Here is a 22,945-nt window from a genome sequence, read left to right on the forward strand (position 1 = left end):
CATCTTTGAAAATATTTTTTTTATAAGCTTTGTTTTTGAAAAAATCTTTTCCAAGCACAAGGTTGAGCCCCGAAGGAAATGATATCAAGGCGGAACATGTCCTTCCTGGTTGTTGTTGAGATTGCGCACAACAGGTCTTCGAGTTACATGGTGTTGTCTCATTTCGTTCCGCAATGTTGAGAAAAAGACCCAAACGTTTTACTTTTGGGGAAGGTCTTATGTTTCCCAAAAAAAAAATGCTGAAAAACGATGAAATCATCCTTCCTCCGATTCGAACATCATCGGGGTCTTTTTTCAATCATCCATTTATCGATACACTAGTACTATCATCAACAAACAACTCTCATCACCATCATAGACATTCAACGGGTCATCATATTCTTCCGACGTGTCCTTTCTTCAACAACATACCGAGCGGAAACGACAATCAAGGCACAACTGAATTTTGTGTGGATGTGATGTTTTTAAGAATATTAGGAGGCTTAGACTTGTACTATTTCATTACTCTGATACCGAATTTATTATTTATATTATTTTTATTATTCAAATTGAAAATAACGGTTAAGATTTTGAAAAAGACGGATAGCCTTTTATTGCCAGCATTGTATTCATTTGTGTGGTGTGTCTGTGTTGTACATATGATTACCTGTTTATCGACAATAGTAGTGGCCATCGTTGGAGAGAATATATTTGATATTGAGATGGCAGATTCGGTTCATCATTTCGTCATGAATTCTTCCTTTTCTTCAAATTCTCATCCAAACAGCACTGGGCCAAGAACACTTATTTCAGCTAAATATATTCCATCCTATGAATTGGATGTAGCCACTAAAATCTGTCTCTCGATATTACACTTTTTAATGGAATTTATAGAGCTGTGTGTAGTGGTTTACATGATGCATCACTTTTCACCAAAGAAATTAATGGCTTCGTTGAGTAATCAAAAAGTACTGGTGAGAAGTGCCATCATTGCTGGTTTTGTTTCCATTTTAGATAATGCAGCAGCCATATCAGTCATGTTTATATTTCCATATTATCATGAATTAGGTTTTCCATCCATCATGACCACAAGTGTGTTAGAAAGTGCTTTACAAGACACCATTGTGAGTGGATTGTTCATGACCATGTATGGCGTCATTTTAGTATTGCCATGTTTACGATTCATGCGAGATCGAGTTCCTCAGAGAAAATCATTCTATGTATATATCATGTTTTTAATGACATTACATGCAATTGCATGTACTGGAAATGTATTATTACTGACCTGTCAATCGGTTGGAATTTGTTTGACCATGTCCTCTCGTGTCTTGTATTATGCACTGTTTGGACCAGTGCTCTATTTCACATTTTTACATTCAAATTTAAATCGATCTGTTTATGATCAAATTATCATGGAGCAAGCAAACAACCATCAGGAAGATAATGGTAGTCTTGTTCGAGTGCCTTCTCGTAACACTACTATTAACATTGATCGAGTTTTTGACGAAGATGAAGAGGAGAGAATGAAAACTCTTCTTTCCAATGTAAAGAAAAACAAGAGACGTTTTAGAAATCAAGCCAGTACAAGTCGATTGGGAGATGATTATGGTGATATTATTGAGCATCATGAAGATGATGACGATTTCCTTCATACATCTAATTCCATTCATGACCATGATAATTTTAGATATCAAGGTTCCATTCAATGAATAATAAATATGGAATTTATGGAAAAGGACTGAAGTTGTTTCTCATCTCTTGAAGGCAACACTATTTATTTTGATTTTCCCTTACTTCTTTCAGTATTTGAGTTCGTTGTGAGGTTCTGAACAACAACACATTAGGTGACTTGCCATTTGAAATGCTCTTTCACATTCTCACATTTCTTCCTCTAACATTTTCTATTAAGGTTCAATGATTACTTGTTGTTGCAAAGAGCTTATTCAACACATTCAGAGTATTATCCACATTAAGAATAATTTTCAAATGTCGTGGTGATGATGCAGAATGGCTGCCACCATGAGAAGATTCTGCTTCGTGTTCATGAGTGGTAGTGCTGGTGGTGGTGCTGGTTGTTGCTGATGCTGTGGTGATCAATGAGGATGAAGAAGTCGATGTTGAAGAGGATGTTGTGGATGATGCCAATGACTGAGGTAGTAGTGGTGATGCTGAAGATGCATGATTCTGTTGTTGTGAATGATTGACATACTCTTTCATCAAGTCATCAACACTCAATAAATGTTGACCCTTTTCCTGTGCATCTAAAAGTGCATCAATGATGAGTGTAAAATGTCCCACTGTGGTTTGATCTAATTTCGATTCCACACGAAATACACCTGGTTCTTTCATGGCAATATAAAAAGTCATTTTCGTTTTGTGTAAATGATGCATCTCATGAATCACCTTATTCTTATCATGCAATTGTTTGTATGTGAATTTGTAAATCGTATTCTTTTTCTTCTTATTTTTGAGATCTGTTTCGTATTGTCTCTTTCTGCAATCATCAATAAATTCTCGAAGTGATTTTGTTTTCTCAATCAAGAATTGATAGTGTTCTGTGAGTTGAGTGAGAGAATCTTGTAATCGTTGAATTTCTCTTCTTTGTTTTTCTCTCATGTATTTTTTGTTTTGGATTTCCTTAATAATGTCCATGAGTAACTTTCTATATTTGGTAGTCGTTTCTTTGGGAACAAGTATTTTCAATTCTTCTAATTTCATCAAATCTCGTTTCAAATCTTGTACTTTGTTGAACAATTTTCTTGCCTTTTCTTCACTGAGAGTGGTGGTCATGTCACTACTCATACTCGCAGACATTCTCTTCTTAAAATATTCTTCACAATTGTGTAATGTTTCACTCATGGAATCGACAATCAAATGGTCACTAGTCACATTTCTTATAATAGATTTCAAATTATTTTTGGATCTCTCATAAATATACTGAGGTGATTCTAAAATGGTAGAATCTTGTTCATATTGATCCAATTGAGAGGATGGTACAATGAGTTTCAATTGAATTTCTTCTGACATTAGTCCTCCTGAAGAAGAGGATGAATGTAATTGTTGAGAGTGATGAGAGTGATGGTGGTTATTGTTGAAATTGTTGTTGTGGTAGTGATGAGAGTGATGGTGGTTATTGTTGAACACTGTGGAGGATGATAGCTGCTGCTGCAGTGGTGGTGGTATTAGTGGTGGTGGTGGTGGTGGTGGTGTGGACACAGACAAATGCACAGGTGAAGAAGGTGGTAGAGAAGAAGAGAAGAGATTCTCTTTGTGATGATGAGTCGTAGTGGGATTCTCTTTGTGAGTTTGTTGAGTGTGAAAGGAGGGTAACCATGAGGAGGTGATGGAGGAGGTGATGATGGAACTTGATGAGGGATGTTGTTGACTTGAAGACAAACTATTGTTGCGTTGATGAGTCCACAAGAGATTCATCACAATGGAATGTTGAATGGGTGTTGGATCTCCCAATAGATTCAATTGAACTCTCAATGGATCCACATTGCCACTACCACTACTACTACTATTACCATTATCACTACTACTATTACCACTGCTACCAATACTCTCACTTGAAATGCCACTACCACCTGAAAGATGACCACTACCACCACTAGCACTACCACTCTGACCACCACCACATGGACTTGAACAAATTTGATCCCTAAAAGTCCACAACAATTGATGAGTTTGTATCAAATCATTCACACTAATGGTAATGGAAGGAGTTTGACGTTGAGTCAATTCCAAATATTGATGAACTCCAAGTGCCTCTTCAGGATCTTCCACATCAATCAATGGAGTAATGAAATGATCCATATAATATTGTTGATGATCTTTGATCCATTGATTCATAACGACCATGGGTTGTTCTACTTTGCTATCAAACAAGACATTATTCGTTAAATTTGTTAATACTTTGGAAATATTCACCAAATTATTACGCATGGAAAGAGAAATTTTTTTTCGTGTCAATAAAAATGCATCACATGCCACAATCGATGGATTACAAAATCGATAATAAATTAAATAACCAATCACACTGGCACGTTGAATGGGTGTTGAATGTGGAACTTGTTCTTCTAAAAGAGTATTAAATTGTTTAGAAATCCATCGAAGTCCATAAGGTACCTGTTGAACATGTTCACACAATCCTCTCAAAATATTCGAACAAATGTCACTCAATTTACGAACACGATTCTCAACAATGCGTCGAATAAAATCATGTTGAATGGCTTTTTCATAGGTAATTTCACGTAAATTAATTCCACATTTCACACCAGTCTCAACTTCTTGTTTTGAAATGTGTTCTTTCAATATTTTAACAGCATTCAATTCGAGTGTTAAATCTTTTTCTTCCAAAAGAGGTGCAATGAATGGTTCAAAGAGATATTTCTGTAAAAAACGTTTACCTTCAATTCGACGTCCATAAGTGAGAATCATTTTAGGAAGAACAGGATTCGAGGAGAGAAAGGAACTCACTTTTGAGGAATGATCCAATTCCATCTGTAAGGTGTGATTGAATAATCGCAACAATAAATATTCTTCACGGGCACTAAAAGCATAACCATATAAGGATAAAATGACTGACTCTAAAAAGGTATCCAATTTGTCCGAAGGTACCATGTACAAGAGACGACTCAAATAAATGGGTTCTGTTTGTAAAATGTAAAATAAATGAGAATAGAAGAGTGTACAGGCACCTTCTTGAGAGAGGAGATGAGTATTACTATTACTATTCGGAGGAGGAGGAGGAGTAGTACTCGTTGTAGTAGAAGTAGTGTTGGTGGTAGAAGCAAGAGTAGTACTCGTCGTTGAAGAGTTTGTATTATTCTTCGAATCCTCCAATAAAGTAGTAGTAGTAGTACCTGTTGTATACATGGTCATCTCATGGGTCTCACGTGATGGTGTTGGTGTTGGTACTTGTAGTGGTGTTAGTACTTGTAGTGTTGGTAGTGAATGACCTCCAAGTGCACTTTCACTCGATCTCTTTCGTGAAATGATAAATCTCACCAATCCACCCTTCGTTTGTAAAACTTGTTCCAATTTTGCTTGATTATTCATTAAGAGTTGAATTCTTCTTTCAATATCTCTGACTTGTTTTTCAATTCGTGTATTATTCTTAATTTGTTTCACTAATTGATTTCGTAATAAATTCATTTCTTCATTTAATGTTTCATCTTCACTTTCAAGAGAGAGTGCTGAACCTATACTCACTAATAAATCACGATCTGAAAATGAAGAAAGTGAAGACATGATTGAATGGTTGGTTTGAGTTGTTGTTGTTGTTGTTGTCAATGATGATGAAGATGATGATAATGTGGTGCTAGTGGATGATGTGATGACTGATGAATCCTTTGAAAGAGTTGAAGAGGGAGTCATAACACTTGTTGTCATGTCCAAACCAGTGGTACTCGTTGTTGAATTGATGATCGTGTTGTTGTAATTGTTGCTACTCTTAATCAAGACCTGTTGAGAGTCAACCAGAGTCGAACTACTACTACTACTACTATTGCTATTGCTATAACTATTGTTATTACTACCATCACTAATGATTGGAAGAATACGTGGTTGAATGAAAATGGATGAAACATGTGGCCACAACATGGAATCTCCAATCTTGACCTTAATATGAAATGTTCCAGAATGAGTGGGTGTGAAATGAGCCAAATAATATCTACCTCCTTGGTGATGAGAGACAAGTGATGATGGCAGTAGTGATGGTGGTGGTGATGGTGATGGTTTTTGATGGACCATACCATCCATCATCATCCATCCATCATCATCCATTCCATTTGGAACCACCACACACTCTACTACTGAACATGGAACAACAACATGCATGCATGAATCATTGGATGAAGAATTATTTTCTTGAATTCTTCTCATCTCCTGTACCAATTCAACATGACAAGTCTGTGATTGAGGTACACCTGTGATATTTCCATAAATATCTTTCAAGATCATGTGGAATGTAGATTTTTCATGTTGAATGCAACATTTCAAACATTCACCTGATAATTGAATATCATGAATGTGTTGACTAGAAGGTAAAACAGTCCAATCACATGGAAATCCATGAATGGTAAATCGATGAGTTGAATGATTAGGAGTGGTGGTGGTGGTGGTGGTGGTGGTCAGAGTGCTTGTTGTTGTGGTGGTGGTTATAGATCGATCCTCTTCAGTGTGAATTTCTTCTTCTTCTGAATAAATGACTTCCATGGTATAGATATCAGCCAATGTACCAATGATTGAAATTTGAACATGACAAGTATCGATTTGAATGCATTTCATTGTCCATGGACACGGATTTCTAGAATGATGATGGATAGTGTCCATAGAAGTAGTACTTATAGTAGTAGTACTAGTACTAGTCATAGTAGTACTACTTGTACTGTTGTTATTATTATAATTATTGCTACTGCTACTACTACTAGTACTACTATTGCTAATACATGGTGCACCATGATCAAGATCATATTGTTCTAGAGTGGTTTTGGATGTCAATACCACACTAAAACATCCACTGTAATCGATAGGATCATTTTGAATGAGCTTATTTCCAAATTCATCACATAATTCAATGATAAAATCCATACATTGACCAGCCACACTCGTCCACATCATGTTGTTCATCGTAGTAGTAGTAGTCGTCGTAGTAGTGGTACTAGGATGAATATTATTATTCATACTATCTATGTTATGAATCAAAAGATTCTTATTGAGAATATCACAACCATCATCATCATGATGATTAGATTTGACTTGAATTAATTTACATTGAGTCGGATCTAAATGACCACTATCCACCACAATGACACTCCTTTGACACACCAAATTCTCATTTAAATATACAATTAATTCATATCTAGAGGCATGTGAAATACTAAATGTGACTTGATAAGTTCCATCGTTGTGATCGATCAATTCTAATAATTCTTGTTGTTGATGATGATGTGGTTGAGATTGCTGTGGTTGAGAGGATGATTCTTTTAATTGATCAATCCAATAGACTTTGAATAATTCTCCACCTGATGATCTCCTATTACCATGTCGATCTCTTGCTTGAATGATAAAAGATTGCAATTCAGAGCTAGCTCTATACAATGATTGAATAGGAGTAATAATTTCACACTTGCTAGCATCACTCTGTCCAACATCTTTGACCATGACCATTACATGATCACTCATGAAACTTTCAATGAAATAATTCATACGAGTGGAAGTAGGATTGGTGGAAGTAGTAGGAGTATCAGTAGGAGTACCAGTAGGAGTGATAGTAGTATTAGAAATAATAGTAGTATTGGGAATATTAGGAATAATACCACAACCTCGAGATGATGGATGAATGGTTGTTGGTGATTGTGAATTTTCAAAGAATGTTGGAAGTGTTGTTGTGGAGGTTGTTGTTGTGGAGGTTGTGGAGGTTGTGGATGAAAGGACTCGAATGGTTCGAATTTTCACAATGTGTTCTTCTTGTTGAATCAGTGAAATGGTCAATCGATAGATTCCACTCATTGGACATGAATATTTAAATTCATAGATACCATTTTGATAATCTTTGCATTGACATGGAATTATGTTATTTGAATTGTTATTTCTGTTTCCCTCTTCACTGGTATTGGTATTGGTACTACTACTTAACATGATCAATTGAGCCTTAAATTTTTCATTTCCTAATCCTCGATTTCCAAATTTATCTCTTGAATACAAATAAAATACAGATTCCACACCTGCAACACTACTCTCAATACCTCTACCACAGACTAAACAATTGGATGGATCTGAATATGGACTTGATTGAACATGAATAGAGAGAGGACAACATTTAACAAGTTGTAGTGTCAATGAAGAAGAATGAATCGTGTTGGTGGTGGTGGTGGGAGTGATACTTGTAGTTGTTGTTGTGGATGGATTGGTGGTGATGGATAATAATTGTGGTGAATTTGAGCTCGTCGAAGAATTTTCAGATGCATCCGTGACTAGATAAATTTCAAGTGAATAAATTCCAGATTTGGTAGGTGTGAATGTGACTTGATAAAGACCGTTATGTAAATCTTCCACTTTTCCTTCGATCACTAACTTGCGTGTTGTTGTTGTGATTGGTGTGGTGGTGTTGGTATTGTTGTCAAAAGTAGGAGTAGTGGTGGTGTTGGTGGTGGTGGTATTCATAGTATTGGAATTGAGAAGAATGGACATTTGAGGAGTAGTAGTGTTTGATAATGATGATGATAATAGGAATGACTTGCGTGGTGAAAAGGTGGAAGTGGTTGGACTGCTCATATTTGGTCCAATTCGACTGGCACTTCTCATCCTGTTGACAGCTGTGAGTGTTGGAATTTGAATGAAGAGAGAAGAATCCTTAAATGATGAAGTAGTATTCATAGTAGTAGTATTCATAGTAGTAGTATTCATAGTAGTAGTATTCATAGTAGTAGTATTCATAGTAGTAGTATTCATAGTAGTATTGGACGTCATTGATGGTAGTGGTGGTGGTGGTGTTGATGGTTCATGAGATCCATTGGATGGAATTGGATTGTTCCCTACTACTACGAGTGTTGGATCTTCTAAGAGTTGAATGATTTCTGAGAACATTTGTTCAATGGGATCCAAAGAAGAAGTGCGAGTATTATTGGAAGAGGAGGATTCCACCAGAAGAGGGGATACTACATTTCCATTGCCATTACTACTACTATTACTACTATTATTACTATTACTATTAATATTCTGAGCACAATCATGATGATGATGATTATAAAATAATTTCACAACAAATGTCTCTCCACCAATTTCAATTCTCTCTCCTTCAGAATCTTTGGCAATCAATCGAAATGCATATTCTTGACCTGCATGAAATGGAGTCATCGTCGATGATTGATTCTGATCGTATGAAGATGACAATGACGATGACGACAACATGAATAAATATTTTCCACATCCATAATTTTCATCAATACAACACATATCAATATCCACTGTATAGGGTGAAATGATGGCAGAGAGTGAAGATGTATTGGATTGACTTGAACAAGTACTTGTTTCATCATCATCATCGATACCAATTGGTATCACTACACCACCACTGTGACCATCCATTGGAGAGAGTTGTTGACTCAATGAAGATGGTGTAGTGGTATTTGTGTTGTTGTTGTTATTGTTATTGTTATTGGTAAGAGAGATCGTAGTAGTTGAAGAAGAAGAGGAAGTAGCATTAAGGTGAGTGGTGGTGTTGGTGTTGGTAGTGGTTGATGAAAGTGTAGAAGTGGTGTTGGTGTTGGTGGTTGCAGAGGGTGGTTGTTGTTGTTGTTGTGAGGAAGAGGAGGAGGAGGAGGATTTTAATGTTGTTGTTGTTGTTGCTGACACTTGGTTTGTTTTTGTGGTGGTGGTAGTAGTTGTGTTTTTCCATTTGTTGTTGTTGTTGTTGTTGGAATGATCCAATGTACAATTACTACTACCAATACTACTACCAATACTAGTATTTGAATGAGTGATAGTAGTAGTAGTACTACTACTATTGTTCAATTTATGAATCATACTCTTCAGTAAGGATGATGAATAATAGTTTCTACTCGCATCATTCAATTTCTCTAAATGTTCCATATTAATTTTAACATCTTCATCAGTGTAGTGAAGAATGGAATGCACATGATTGAACACCTCCAATGTTGGAGTGGTACTAGTATTGGTGGTGGTCAAAGAAGTGGGAGTGGTGGTATTGGTAGTAGTATTGGTAGTAGTATTGGTAGTAGTATTGGTAGTAGTATTGGTGGTGGTCAGAGTGACCATACTATTGCTCGGAACCACAACATGCTCTCTTCGCTCCTCCTCATGCTCCTCTTCATCCTCCTTCTGACTCTGATCCTCGTTCGATTTAAATCGATAATGAATGGAAGTAATCCCTTCGAATCCAAATCGATGTCGTTGACTACTCAAATACAAGGAAAGTGAATGAATGGTCTGAACAACTTTGAATATATTTTTATATTCCCACAAGTCATTGATTTGAAACATGTATCCATTGGGAAATCCAATCTCTTGACATGCTTTGAAAAATTGATTGATATTTTCAATAGCTAATATTTGTAAGAGACTTCCCTTTTTGTGTTGATGAATTTTAGTCACTGAAGAAGGAGAGAGAATTTTACCTAATTGAGCGAGAATGACACCATCTCGTAAATAATTGGCAAAACAAAGTACATTGGGAGGGAAGAAGAAGAAGAAGGGTGTTGTTGTGGTGGTGTTCAGAGTGGTGGTGGTGGAGTTATTATTATTATTGGTGGTGGTGTTATTGTTGTCATGATTGAAAGATGATGGAGTGGTGGTGGTGTTGTTGCTGTTGTTGTTGGACAGAGTAACAACTGCTGGTAACTGTTGTTGTGAAGATGTTGTCAGTGGTGGTGGTGGTGGTGGTGGTGATGCTGATGATGATGATGATGATATCATGTATTGAATCCATCGACGTGCCTCTTCAATTCTCAACATTAAATCAAGGGCTCTCCTTTCGAGAGTGGACATTTGATTCATGATCATGTTGGAGTGATGTAATGATGATGATGATTACTGTTATTATTATTATGATGATGATTAGAGTTCAATAATTGTTGAAATGTTGTTGTGTGTTGGGATGGATATCATTGATCAACCGGTGAGTAGGTGGTGGTTTGAGTTGGTGGTGTGCAGCGACGATGGTAAAGGAATTTTTTGATTGTTGACAGATGAACGATTTATTCGGATTCAAAACACGTAACGAGTTTTTTTGACTGCGTAAGGTTGCCGTATGGTGGTGGTGGGTACGGTGGTGGAGGCTGTGTTCTGCCATGATACCATGCATCTACAAAATTCACTATGTTTACATGTGATTATGCCACCATAGCATAGCAACAACTCGACATTTTTGGCCAAACACACACTCTCTAAAAACTTTAAATCCACAAGAATCAAGTTAGTTTTCATGATGTGACCACAACCTCTTCAACACAACCTCTTCAACAACCAACATGAAAAATTCAAATGGACTTTCAGATGGACTAACAAATGAATGAAAAATTCAAATGGTCTTTCTTGAGAACGCCACCAACATACAATTCTCCAAAGTGACATTTTTCTTACAATAATAAATTAATTTCACATGTTCATATTGTTTTGTTGATTTTAAAAATTCCAATCTTCCAACATCTAAAATTCTCTTACATTTCAATCCAATAATTTCTTTTTCTTCATCGGACCATCCATATTCTTCACTTGGATAATTCTTCACTTGGATAACTTGGAGAATTGACAAGTTGCAAATGATGTCAATAAAGTCATTGCTTTAAAATCAGTTTCATTAATTCCACAATCATGTAGAAATTGTTTGTTAATATATCCATCAAAGGTACATTTGTGATGACAACACAATGCAATGAATATTCCCTTATTTTTGTGAGGAATGGTTGTATTGAGAGAGTATAAACAACAGAGTGTTAAATCGGTTGCAATTCCACACAAGTGTTTGGATATGGAAATGGTGTGTCTATAAATAGATTGAGAACAACATGTGTGTGTCAACATCATGTTGTCGCTTTCTGAGAAAATTGTGGTGATATCCCTGGTTTCACTACTCGTAGTGTTGTTATTGTTGGTAGTGCTAGTCGTATCCCTACTAGTAGTAGTAGTAGTTGTGCTAGTCGTGTTGTTATTGTTGTTGTTGGTACGAGTGGTACTACTAGTGGTGGTGGTGGTGGTGATCATGTTCATCCCTTTGATAACATTTTCACCAGCATGACTATCAATACATTTCACTTGAGATAAATCCAAGTCTCCAATATCTGCAAGAATTCTTTCAACATTGACAATCTCTGCTGTGATTCCATCTTGTGGCTGATTCTTATTGTTGTGCAATCGAGTTCCATATTTAATAAAATTATCGACTTTTCTTCTTTGATTTTCTCGATCAATTAAAATAAAGGTTTGATTGGAAATGACTTTGGGAGTGATTGCATTTTGTTTAGAATGTTCTGGCATCCTATATGTTGCAGAAGAATTCTTCTCTATTGAATTCATTATAGAATTTTCCATTGAATTCTCTATTGAATTCTCCACAGAATTCTCAATTGTATTCATAGGTTTCATAGAATGCTCTATAGAATTCATTTGATCTTCACGTTTGTGTAATTCTTTCCTTCTCTCTAATATTGCCATATCAATCAATGCTCTTCTCACACAATAACTCAATGATCCTTTTCCACATCCAAATTCAATATAATCAAAATCATGTGAAAGACATTGAGAGTGTTGAATATTATAAATAATTGAACAATGCTGTTTGTGATGTTTTTCTCTAAACTCTTCATCATCATTTGTAGATGATTGAATGAAATTATAATCCTCATTCATGTGTTCTTCAATGAGAGTGTTGATTTGTAATTGGTGGTCATATAAATAATTAATTTTTGAAATTAAATTTTTAAAATATTCAGAATGATGTTTAAAGAGGTCACCAATGTTTGTGAATGAAATGGATGTTGTAGTGTTATTGTTGTTGTTGGTGGTGTTGTTATTAATGTTGTTGTTGTTGTTGGTGTAATCATGGTTCTGATTAGTGTTGTTGGTGGTGGTGTTGTTATTGAGGTTACTGTGATTCGTGTGATCATAATGATGATAATTCTTTAAATAATTATAATGAATAGATGGACAATAATAGGGTTGTTGCATCATTCGATTCTGTGAGAGAGATTTGTTACAAATTTTTAAATGTTTCTTCAATCGATATTCATAAACGCTATGAGAAGGATCGATGGGACATGGCACTCGTTTCATTGGTTGAGATGAATGTTGTTCTTGTTGGATAGTAGTAGTACTATTGGTAGTAGTCAATGATGATGATGAGGATGATGAGATGTGAGTGTTTTTCTTTGTAGTTGCAGTATCTTGACCATCATCATGAATGGTATGAGTATGACAATAGAGGCTATTAGGTGCTCGTTCTCTCTTACAAAATCGATGTTTTTGTTTGACATAGAAATGGCATTGAGTAGGATGTTCCTGTTGTGGACATGATGAACTTTTTGATGATGATTTCAGAGAGGGGTGTGTGGTGGTGGTGGTGGTGGTGTCTCGGGTGGTCAATGAAGAGTCTAATGAAGAGTCTAACGAGGAGGAGGAGGAGGATGGTGATGAGGGTGTTACGCTCATTTTTTTAATCGATTCACACGTGAATTCACACTACAAAAAAAAATTAGATGAACAAGTATCGTTTTGAAATTGCAGAAGACAATCGACTTTCAAACATTCGGAATGATGATGATCATCACTCTCATCTCGAACAAAATGATGATTTCATTCACATTTATTCCAAATATCATTCCCATCTTCAAACATGTATCATTGAAAATATTCATGTGGCATCCACTCTTTTAAAATTTATTAAAGTTTACAAACTTACGGGTGGTGGTGATGGTGGTGGTGGTGGTGATGGTGGTGGTGGTGGTGATGGTGGTGGTGGTGGTGATGGTGGTGGTGGTGGTGATGGTGGTGGTGGTGGTGATGGTGGTGGTGGTGGTGATGGTGGTGGTGGTGGTGATGGTAACACAGTTATTCCTCTATTGAACAACACTCATTCCACTATCAATACTATCAATACTGTCAATACCCTTCCTCATTCCAATCCTAATGATCACCAACAACAACATGTTTTGATTGGAATCATTCCAATTACTATTAATTCTGGACACATTCAACATGAATCTTATAATTTATTCACACTCTCTCCTTATCATCATTACATTTCATATGGCAAAGCAGAATTATATATCAATGATCATGAGATTAACAAGTATATCATTTATGGAGTAGAACGATTAATTGATTTATTTAGTAAATTATTGGAATATACCAAATTAGATCAAGTGATTATTATTGGAAATTTAATGTTATCAACAAATTTATATCATGGTGATTTATATTCGAGATTTGACATGTATAAAGAATTAACAGATTATTTAATTGAACAATATCCACAACATGTATTAATGATGAGATCTTTAAATACACAAATCTATTCAAAAATATTACAAACTCTTCATGACATTGGTTATCAATCCATACCATCAAGAATGATTTATACATTGAATTGTAGTAATTATAGCATGATTAATAATTTTAATAATTCTAATAATAATTCTAATAATAATTCTAATAATTCTAATAATTTTAATACTATTCATAACAATTCTAGCAATAGAGATGCATCATCCTCTCAATTAAACAATGCTCTTAAAAAAAGAGATGTCAAAGATGATCAGAAATTACTTTCCAAATTTACAAAACATGTCTATGATATTTATTCGAATCAAGATTTATTAAAAGTGATGATGGAAGATGATATTCAACAACAAGAACAACATGAACACACTCAACAACAAAATCATACTCAACATGAACATAATGATCTGAATGAACAACACTCTTGCATTTCCTCCAATCATACTCAACATGAACATACTCATAATGATCTGAATGAACAACACTCCTATCATCCCTATATTCATCAAATGGTTGAAATTTATAACATGTTATATATTGGAAAATATTCTGATTGTAATATCAAATTCACACCAACATTTATTTATGAAACTCTTAAAAATAATATCATTCAATACAAGTGTTTATATAATAGAGAAACTCAATTAATAGATGGAGTGATTGGATATTTCATTAAATCATTTCCTGTTGAAACGTGTGGAAATTCTATGAATGAACAATGTGTGATTTCAAATTCATCATCATCATCACATGGTGTGACTACTCTTGTGACTACTACTACTACCAATACCACCACAGCAACCACAGCAACCACCACCACACTTCATACCACCACACCTCAATGGATTCGTGTCATGACATGTCCAATTTTAGGATATCGAACAACACTCAATCAAAAATCCATTCCACTCTATCGATTACTTTCTGCACTCTTATTGAAACTAGCTCAACAAGAAAATGCATTCTTTAATCAATCCAGTGGTGCTTCTAAATTTAAAATGAATCGAGGATGTACACCATGTGTGGAATATAGTGCATTTTACAATAGACATGTGAGTATGATGAGAAGATTACCATGGAATGTATTGAGATTTTTGTTAAATGTGATTGCAAGACCAATTATGGAATATTATCAATTGTAATCAATGTGGTATTGTTTATAATAGGATTCATTGGGGTGATGGTATTGTTTATAATAGGATTCATTGGGGATAACAAATTGGGGTGAATGGGTGAATGGTATTGATAACTCTTGACAAGTATTACTATATTTTGGGGTTATCCAATTGGGGGTGAGTGATGGTGGTGATACTTCTTGACCACACATACATTTATTAATTATTGTTGTTTTGATGAACCATGTCAATAAAATTCTCCAAAGATCGTGTAATTTGTTGAAAATTAATTTCAAATCCATCCATTCCACCATAATAAGGATCTTCAACAATTGAATTCTTTTTGATTGGATCGTAATATCCCAATAATTTCACAATTGTAGAGTTGTGATGATTTAATTTACTTTTCAACTTTTCAACATTTCTCAAATTACTTTCATCCATGACTAGAATATAATCAAATCGTTCAAAATCACTTGTTTGTATTTGTCTAGCTTTCAATTCAGATGAATCAAACCATGGATAATATTTTTTACATGTTTGTAATGTTCTTTCATCAGGTGCCTCTCCAGAATGATAGGATGCTGTTCCAGCACTGTCAATATACCACAAATGATGAATCTTCTTCTCTTTTACGAGACATTTCATGATAATTTCTGCCATCGGAGATCTACAAATATTTCCCAAACAAACAAAGAGAACCGAATGCTGTCGTTGGTGTTGTTCTGAGTGATTACATGAGATGGTTTCGTTGGGTTTTGACATTTTTTTGGGCCAACACGGGTGGTCCGTGCTATTCACTGAAATACGGCAGGGCAATAACTCCACCCTACATCATAGATCTCATTAACGAACCTACGACACCGGTTGGAGGGTATCTATCATAAGCCTACAAAGGGCAGGTGGGAGTCTTACGAAGCTAATGTGAAACCACTACCAATGTAATGCTGTGACAAGAGAGGATCGCAACCATGATCCGGTTTCCGAAGGTGAATAATAAATTTTTGGGTTCAATTTTTTGGGCCAACAGAGCAAGATGAATGTTCTTCAGTGAAGAATTGAAAGATTGGTGTGGTTGTTGATTTCCAATAACAGTAATTGAATGGAAAACATATCATCCATTTCTACATCGATATCTCATACACATATTGATATTGTCGTGTTTGAAAAGGCATAGATTTTAAGACTATTATTCAATAACTTAAACTTTCTTACATAAAACTATTTGATTTCACAATTCTAAACATCATTTTGTTTGATAATCAAATATCAAATCATTCCAATCTATATTACAACATCAAGAGTATATAGTCTCTATTTACCATATCATGCGAATTAAAATAAATAGAAACATATTATAACACAACAATACTATTTCCATCTTCTATTAACAATAGTATTATTAGAACGTGATAAACTGCGTTAAATAATCAATTCCTGTTGAAAATAATTATGGAATAAAACAACATACATTTGAGAAGATATTATTACGTTGTTATTTGTAAATACAATAAAATTTGATTTAGAACGAAGTTTAATAAACGTCCATATTGTAGGAGGTTGATCAGTTTGAAGTTGCGATCACCTAACTTGATAAATGAATATTTTGAAGTCCGATTCGAGTATGGTCGTTATGTAACTCAATAATAGTATATCATAAGGTTGTTTTCTTCCTCCTCTCACTTTTGAGATGAATTGTAAAACAATTAATGGCTTGGTTTATTGCACTCTTCGGTAAAAATAAAATAAAAATTAACAAGTTATTGTTATGTAACTCAACAATTACTTGTCAATACATATGGGTTAGTTGCTGCCTTTTTTGAAATGGTGTGTCAACCAACAAGCTTTATTTGTTGTACAGTTGTCCCGAGAAATTGATGGATAGTAGCATGTGATGGAAAACTCAATGAGTTCATTGAGAAAAACCACATTCAGGAATGGATATCAATTCGGGAATAATATATATCAATAAATTGGTCGAAAAAAAGATTAGAATTAAAATATGTCAAATAAAAACAATGCCTATTATTGTTTTCGTTACAAAACACTTCTGTTCTTTTCCAACCTTTTGCAAAAAACTGAATAATCCCTTATGTCAACTAGACTGATTCTTTAATAAAATTTTCATTTAGTATAAAAGTAGAAGCAATATTTCGTTGAAACAAAGAATTAATTTCAATGAATGATGTGATTGTCCATTAGTGATTTCATATCCAATAAAACCATACAACACAAATTCCACAAACTGTCAATGGCCATCAAAATGATTCTTTTCAAATACCTCCACCGTCCACGAGTTCGACTGAATCAGTACTTTCAAATAATACCTTAAAACATTCTTCTTCATTGTCTGCAATTTGATGCACAACATGTCCTCCAATGTCATAAATTACACCATGAGGACCACCTCGTAGTACTCGATCTCTATTACTGTCAACTGGTGGCAATTTTTCACGACGAGGTGGAGAGTTTGGTGGTATCACTAATTCCACCGTTGATGCAGTATCACTATCTGAGCCAGATATGGTTGTTGTGGTGGTAGAAGGACTTGGTTTTTTTCTATTCCTCATCATTCTCTTTGCTGAATTTTTCAAATTTGTTTCACCTTCATCGCTACTACTGTCATCAATAGAAAAACCAGCTAATTTTAGTTTCTTTTTCAAATATTCAATTTCTTGTTCCAATCTCTTTTCTCTCAAATATAAGGCACGAATAGCCTGGGCATCAATGTCGTCATATTGATAGACAGTCGATGATGCATCTATATTCTTTTTTTCTTGTTGCTTGGTAAAAGCATTTAACATTAAATTAATGACCGAATTGGTGGTTGGTGATAGGACTCCAAAATTGAAATTTTTGTGTTCTTCTTCTTTGAGTGTCAATGATGGAGCATGTTGTTGTTGTTTGGTATCAATGCTTAAATGAAGGTTTTTGGATGGATGAGAAGTGGTGGTGGTGGTAGCAACACCATTCAAAGGTGTGTGTGGTGGTTGTTGTTCTTCCTGAGTATGACTTGTAGGTTGTGAGGAGGATATGAACATGTTGTTAAATGTTCCAGCACCACCACCATCACCACTCTCATTTTCTCCATGAGATGATGATATGGAGTTGTTGTTCATATTGTTGTTGTTGTTGTTGTTGTTATTGTTGATCATCATACCATTGTTGTTGTTGTTGTTGTTGTTGTTTGAATCAACAACACTATTATTGATACTACTACTACTACTACTACTACTACTCTTCTTATTCTTAATACATCGAGCAGGAACTCCCACCAATGTACAATCACTGGGTGCATCTTTCACAACGACAGATCCAGCACCTATTTTTACATTGGAACCAATGACAATATTTCCCAAAACTTTTGCACCAGAACCAACAAGAACATGATCACCGAGTGTTGGATGTCGTTTTCCTTTTGTTGTTGATGTACCTCCAAGTGTCACACCTTGATATAATGTACAATAATTGCCTACAATTGCTGTTTCTCCAATGACCACACCTAATTGAATCATGTGAAATTCAATCATTAAATGTTCAAATAGGATTATAGGATTAATATTTTCAAATGCAATTATTTTCAAATAGGATTTGTTTATATTTTCATAAATATTCAATTTGCATAAGATAATTGTCATTTGCATAATGATTGAAATTATTGAAATATAATAAATGAGCATGTCAATCATGAACTTTCTCATGAACATACCTGATCCATGATCAATGAAAAATCCCTTTCCAATCTGTGCTCCTGGATGAATTTCAATTCCAGTCAACGTCCTCGCAATCATGGACAAGAGCTTACTGAAAAATTGTAACACTTTACAACAGAAGAATCTCCAAGTACCTCTTTCCAAATCAGGTGAATATAACAAGTAATACAAGCAATGTGCAATTCTATAAACCATGATGGCCCATAATCCAGGATATAACAACAGTTCCAAATAATTATCAAATGCAGGATCAATATCAATAATCACTCCAACATCAGCACGAATTTGTGACCACAATGGTTCTGGACAAACACATACTTGTGTGTGTGCAAATTGATTGTCGAGATGAGGTTTTTGTTTGCAAGTGCTAATTTTGGAGAGAGAACTGAGTAGTGCTTCTCCTTCTTCCATTTTCTTTGAGTGATGGTGATGATGATGATGATTTGAATGGAATTCGTGGTGAGAAAGAGCAGCCTTGTTGTTGTTGTTGTTGGAAGGAGCCACATGTTGCTGTTGTTGCATATGGAAGGCGACGACACTTTGGTTCTGAGAACAAGTGGTGTCTGAATGAACTTTTTCAGGAGGAATGGTGGTGTTGGTGAGGGATGTGGTGGCAACATCATTGGAGTGGTGGTGCTGGTGGTGATTGATCCATGTTAAATCTTCTCTCCTTGTTGTTGTTGTTGAAGAAGACGAGTTTGAATCGGCAATACTCTCCATAACGACCAAGTCCGAGTAAGAGGAGGAAGAAAAGGGTTTGATGGAAGATGTTGTTTCGGAGGACAAGCTGATGCTCGAAGCTGAGCTATCGGATCGAGTGGTTCGTGAGTATGGTGCTTGTTGCTGGTGTTGTTGTTCCATTATTGGCCAATCATGATGACCATTCTGTTCTCTAAGAGGAGGTACCAAAGATGATGACATGGTGCTATTGTTGTTTTTTATTTGAAATGTGTTGGGCAAGAAGTATAAAAATCTATAGACAAAAATGGGCGTTTGAAATGTCGAGAAAGACCGATCGAGTGCGAGACTCTGGAATAATTGAATTCAATTATTCAAGAGAGGAAAGGGAACGAAGAACTTCTTGGCTGGAATTCCTAATCTGAAATGACTTTCGAGTTTTATTGCCAATGATGGTTTTGGGTATTTCTAGTGGTACTGTTCTTCAAATAAGTGAGCCTCTTCATAGCCCACTCCAGAGGCAGGTAAAGTCGAATGTTCATCTCTTTCATTGATCAAACGATCCAAAGTCTCATCATCAATTTCATCATGTTGAGCATTGCCAGTATTCGACTTCGCAGCAGTGCTGTCCTTATCATCGGACAAAATCTCCAATAAATTTTGAGCAGTAATGGTCATCTTGTTTGGTTGGTGTTGATTTCCTTTAAAGTTACCTTTATGGATAATCAATCTCTCTAGTTTGAGTTTTTTAGTCGCTGTTTGCAATACTTTCTTCTCAACAGTGTCCAATGTGAGTAGTCTGAATATTCTGACGTTTCTTGTTTGTCCAATTCGATGACAACGATCTTGAGCTTGTAAATCAATTTGAGGATTCCAATCACTATCATAAATAATGACCGTATCAGCAGCAGTCTAAAAAAGGATATTCCATGAATAACCCGAAAAAATCCAAACCAAAAAACCAAGTACATTGATATTCATTGAATCCACATTGAATAGATTCATCCATTCAACAACAACAACATTGATCCATACATGAATGAGGATATATCATATATTATAAATAGTAAAATTATTTTCAATTCAACCACCAACACAACAACATTCAACTTACCAAATTAATACCCAATCCTCCTGCTCTTGTAGATAATAAAAATATAAACACATCATCATTTTCATTAAATTCCTTAATCTTTTGTTCACGTTCAGTCTGTGCAATAGATCCATCAATTCTGCAATATTTCATATCTCCTCTACATTCAATATAATCTTCAAGAACATCTAGAAATCTAGTCATTAATGAAAAGACAAGTACTTTGTGTCCATTTTTCTTTAGATTTTCTAACATTCTCACCAAGAGTGAAAATTTGCCACAATTTTCAACACATTCTTTGAGGAATCTCTTATTGGAGGCACGTTCAGATTCACCTGAATGTGATTCAAACTCTCTGTGATAATCATAGGATTCAGTAAATCATAATATATGATAGTCATTTGTGATAGTCATAGGATTCAGTATTCAAGCCAGAATGATATTCATTTGAATACAAGTCATGATAATAATTCAAATCGATCGAGTATTGTCTCAGACTCTCTACTTACTTGATCAAAAATGGATGATTACAAATCTTTCTCAATTGCATGAGAATATTCAGTAAATTATTGGTGGAAGCCTTTCTTGTCTTTTCGTCTTGGAAAATTGGCGCCAAATCCTTCTTCCTGACAGCCTCATAATATTCTCGTTGCATTTGAGTCATGTGAGCATAGACAAGAAATTCTCTCTTCTTTGGAATACCAATATCAACATCACTCTTCAATCTTCTCAACAGGAATGGACGTAATATATTATGAAGTTTAGAGATGAGTTGAGTCTTTTCATTTGCAATATATTCATTATTGGTACCTTGATTCTTTGTAAAATCAAACCACTTGTTAAATGCAGAAAGATCATCAAAAATAGAAGGTAATAAAAAGTTTAACAATGACCATAACTCTGAGAGATTGTTTTGAAGAGGTGTTCCTGTTAATAGTAATCGATTCTCACTATTGTATTGTTTTAACTCTCTTGTGAGTCGACAATTAAAGTTTTTCAATCGATGTGCTTCATCTACAACAATGTATTTCCAATTGAATTTGTTAGCAAGAAATTTCTTATCACGCATTACAATTTCATAACTTGAAACCACTATGGAAGAGGTTGTGTAATATACAAGCAGAGGTAGTGTTAGTGATGTTAATTAGTATGTGAGGCGATGTTGGTTGAGAATGGTCAATTGAATATACTCACCGACAGAAATTTGACCCTTTTTCACTTTTTTAAAGCTTTTAGATCGAATCATTGCACGGTCATCCTTATTTCCATGATAAAGAACACAACCCAACTCTGGTGCCCATTTATCAATTTCATTCACCCAATTGGATACAGTTGAGAGAGGAGCAACCACTAGAAATGGACCTTTCACACCCTTTTCATAGAGGTGACAAAACAATCCAATGGTTTGAATGGTCTAAATGAAGCATCATGAATATATTTCACCGCCATATGAATTTACAAAGAGAATATACCTACCTTTCCCAAACCCATTTCACTGTTGTTGTCATTAGTGTTTGAACCAAATTTGAAGGATGAACATAAAATAATATACTCTCGTATGTTTTTCTTTTCGACAACTTACTCTGCCAATATTCCATTCACACCATTTTCATACAAACTGATCAGCCAATTCACACCCATTAGTTGATAATCTCTGAGAGTGGTTCCAGTTAAGTACTTGGGTTGTTCATACTTGAGAATGGTTTGATTTGCTGTTTGAAGAATTTTCGATTTGCTGAACACACTTTTCAATTTTTTTTGAGCTGATTCATTCGAAGTGGTTGGTTTTCTTCCACGTCGCTTTCTCTTTCCATTTTCTTCTTCCGAGTTTGCTTCACCTTCCTCTTCTTCATCACTTGCTTGTTCTTCTTCATCATGAGTGCCAGGTAATGTACCTACGACATGTTCATGAATAAAACGAGAATAAGTTTCAGTCTTTTGGAGTAATTCATTCAACTTGTCGAAATTCTCTTTGATAGCCTTCGGAGCAGGTGGTTCTGCTTCATCGTCCTTTGAATCATCATCTCCACCTGCTATCAAATCTCCATCAATCTTTTCTGCGTTTTCTCCGTTGGCTTGCTCTTCAATGTCATCATGAATTAATTCTGCAACGGATTCTTCTTCTTTTTCTAAAACTTTTCCAGTTTCATCATCGACCACTTCAATGTCCAACAAGTCTAAATTGGTACTCGATTCTTCACCTTCACGATGATGGTGCATGATGTGTTTTCTTGTTGCCATCAAATGGGAAGAGGAGGAAGAGGATGGATCTTGTTCGCCACTACTGCTGTCCGAAGTGGTGATGAAGGATGACGAAGAAGGATTGGAAATCATTTTTTCCTTTTTGC

The 22,945-nt window shown here is 35.2% G+C and overlaps 7 protein-coding genes across 7 annotated transcripts; 2 read left to right on the forward strand and 5 right to left on the reverse strand.

Annotated features, from left to right (window-relative positions):
* Positions 1-728: 728 nt before the first annotated feature.
* On the forward strand, positions 729-1,688 carry FDP41_003180 (uncharacterized protein; the record flags this gene model as incomplete). The annotated part of the gene is made up of 1 exon (XM_044706456.1): positions 729-1,688. One exon carries the CDS (start codon positions 729-731, stop codon positions 1,686-1,688), a length of 960 nt encoding a protein of 319 aa, XP_044562571.1.
* Positions 1,689-1,890: 202 nt separating this feature from the next.
* Positions 1,891-10,491, reverse strand: FDP41_003181 (uncharacterized protein; the record flags this gene model as incomplete). The annotated part of the gene is made up of 1 exon (XM_044706457.1): positions 1,891-10,491. One exon carries the CDS (start codon positions 10,489-10,491, stop codon positions 1,891-1,893), a length of 8,601 nt encoding a protein of 2,866 aa, XP_044562572.1.
* A 738-nt stretch (positions 10,492-11,229) lies between these two features.
* FDP41_003182 (uncharacterized protein) lies at positions 11,230-13,149 on the reverse strand (the record flags this gene model as incomplete). Its single annotated transcript, XM_044706458.1, has 1 exon — positions 11,230-13,149. The coding sequence occupies one exon, from the start codon at positions 13,147-13,149 to the stop codon at positions 11,230-11,232; it is 1,920 nt and encodes a 639-aa protein (XP_044562573.1).
* Positions 13,150-13,196: 47 nt separating this feature from the next.
* On the forward strand, positions 13,197-15,140 carry FDP41_003183 (uncharacterized protein; the record flags this gene model as incomplete). Its single annotated transcript, XM_044706459.1, has 1 exon — positions 13,197-15,140. The coding sequence occupies one exon, from the start codon at positions 13,197-13,199 to the stop codon at positions 15,138-15,140; it is 1,944 nt and encodes a 647-aa protein (XP_044562574.1).
* Positions 15,141-15,332: 192 nt separating this feature from the next.
* FDP41_003184 (uncharacterized protein) lies at positions 15,333-15,878 on the reverse strand (the record flags this gene model as incomplete). The annotated part of the gene is made up of 1 exon (XM_044706460.1): positions 15,333-15,878. The coding sequence occupies one exon, from the start codon at positions 15,876-15,878 to the stop codon at positions 15,333-15,335; it is 546 nt and encodes a 181-aa protein (XP_044562575.1).
* Positions 15,879-17,386: 1,508 nt separating this feature from the next.
* Positions 17,387-19,747, reverse strand: FDP41_003185 (uncharacterized protein; the record flags this gene model as incomplete). Its single annotated transcript, XM_044706461.1, has 2 exons — positions 17,387-18,615; positions 18,823-19,747. 2 exons carry the CDS (start codon positions 19,745-19,747, stop codon positions 17,387-17,389), a joined length of 2,154 nt encoding a protein of 717 aa, XP_044562576.1.
* A 225-nt stretch (positions 19,748-19,972) lies between these two features.
* On the reverse strand, positions 19,973-22,931 carry FDP41_003186 (uncharacterized protein; the record flags this gene model as incomplete). Its single annotated transcript, XM_044706462.1, has 6 exons — positions 19,973-20,416; positions 20,619-20,952; positions 21,107-21,689; positions 21,792-22,011; positions 22,074-22,092; positions 22,180-22,931. 6 exons carry the CDS (start codon positions 22,929-22,931, stop codon positions 19,973-19,975), a joined length of 2,352 nt encoding a protein of 783 aa, XP_044562577.1.
* Between the last annotated feature and the right edge of the window lie 14 nt (positions 22,932-22,945).

The sequence above is a fragment of the Naegleria fowleri genome (assembly GCF_008403515.1).
Source record: "Naegleria fowleri strain ATCC 30894 chromosome Unknown tig33, whole genome shotgun sequence".
NCBI lineage: Eukaryota > Heterolobosea > Eutetramitea > Acrasida > Naegleriidae > Naegleria > Naegleria fowleri.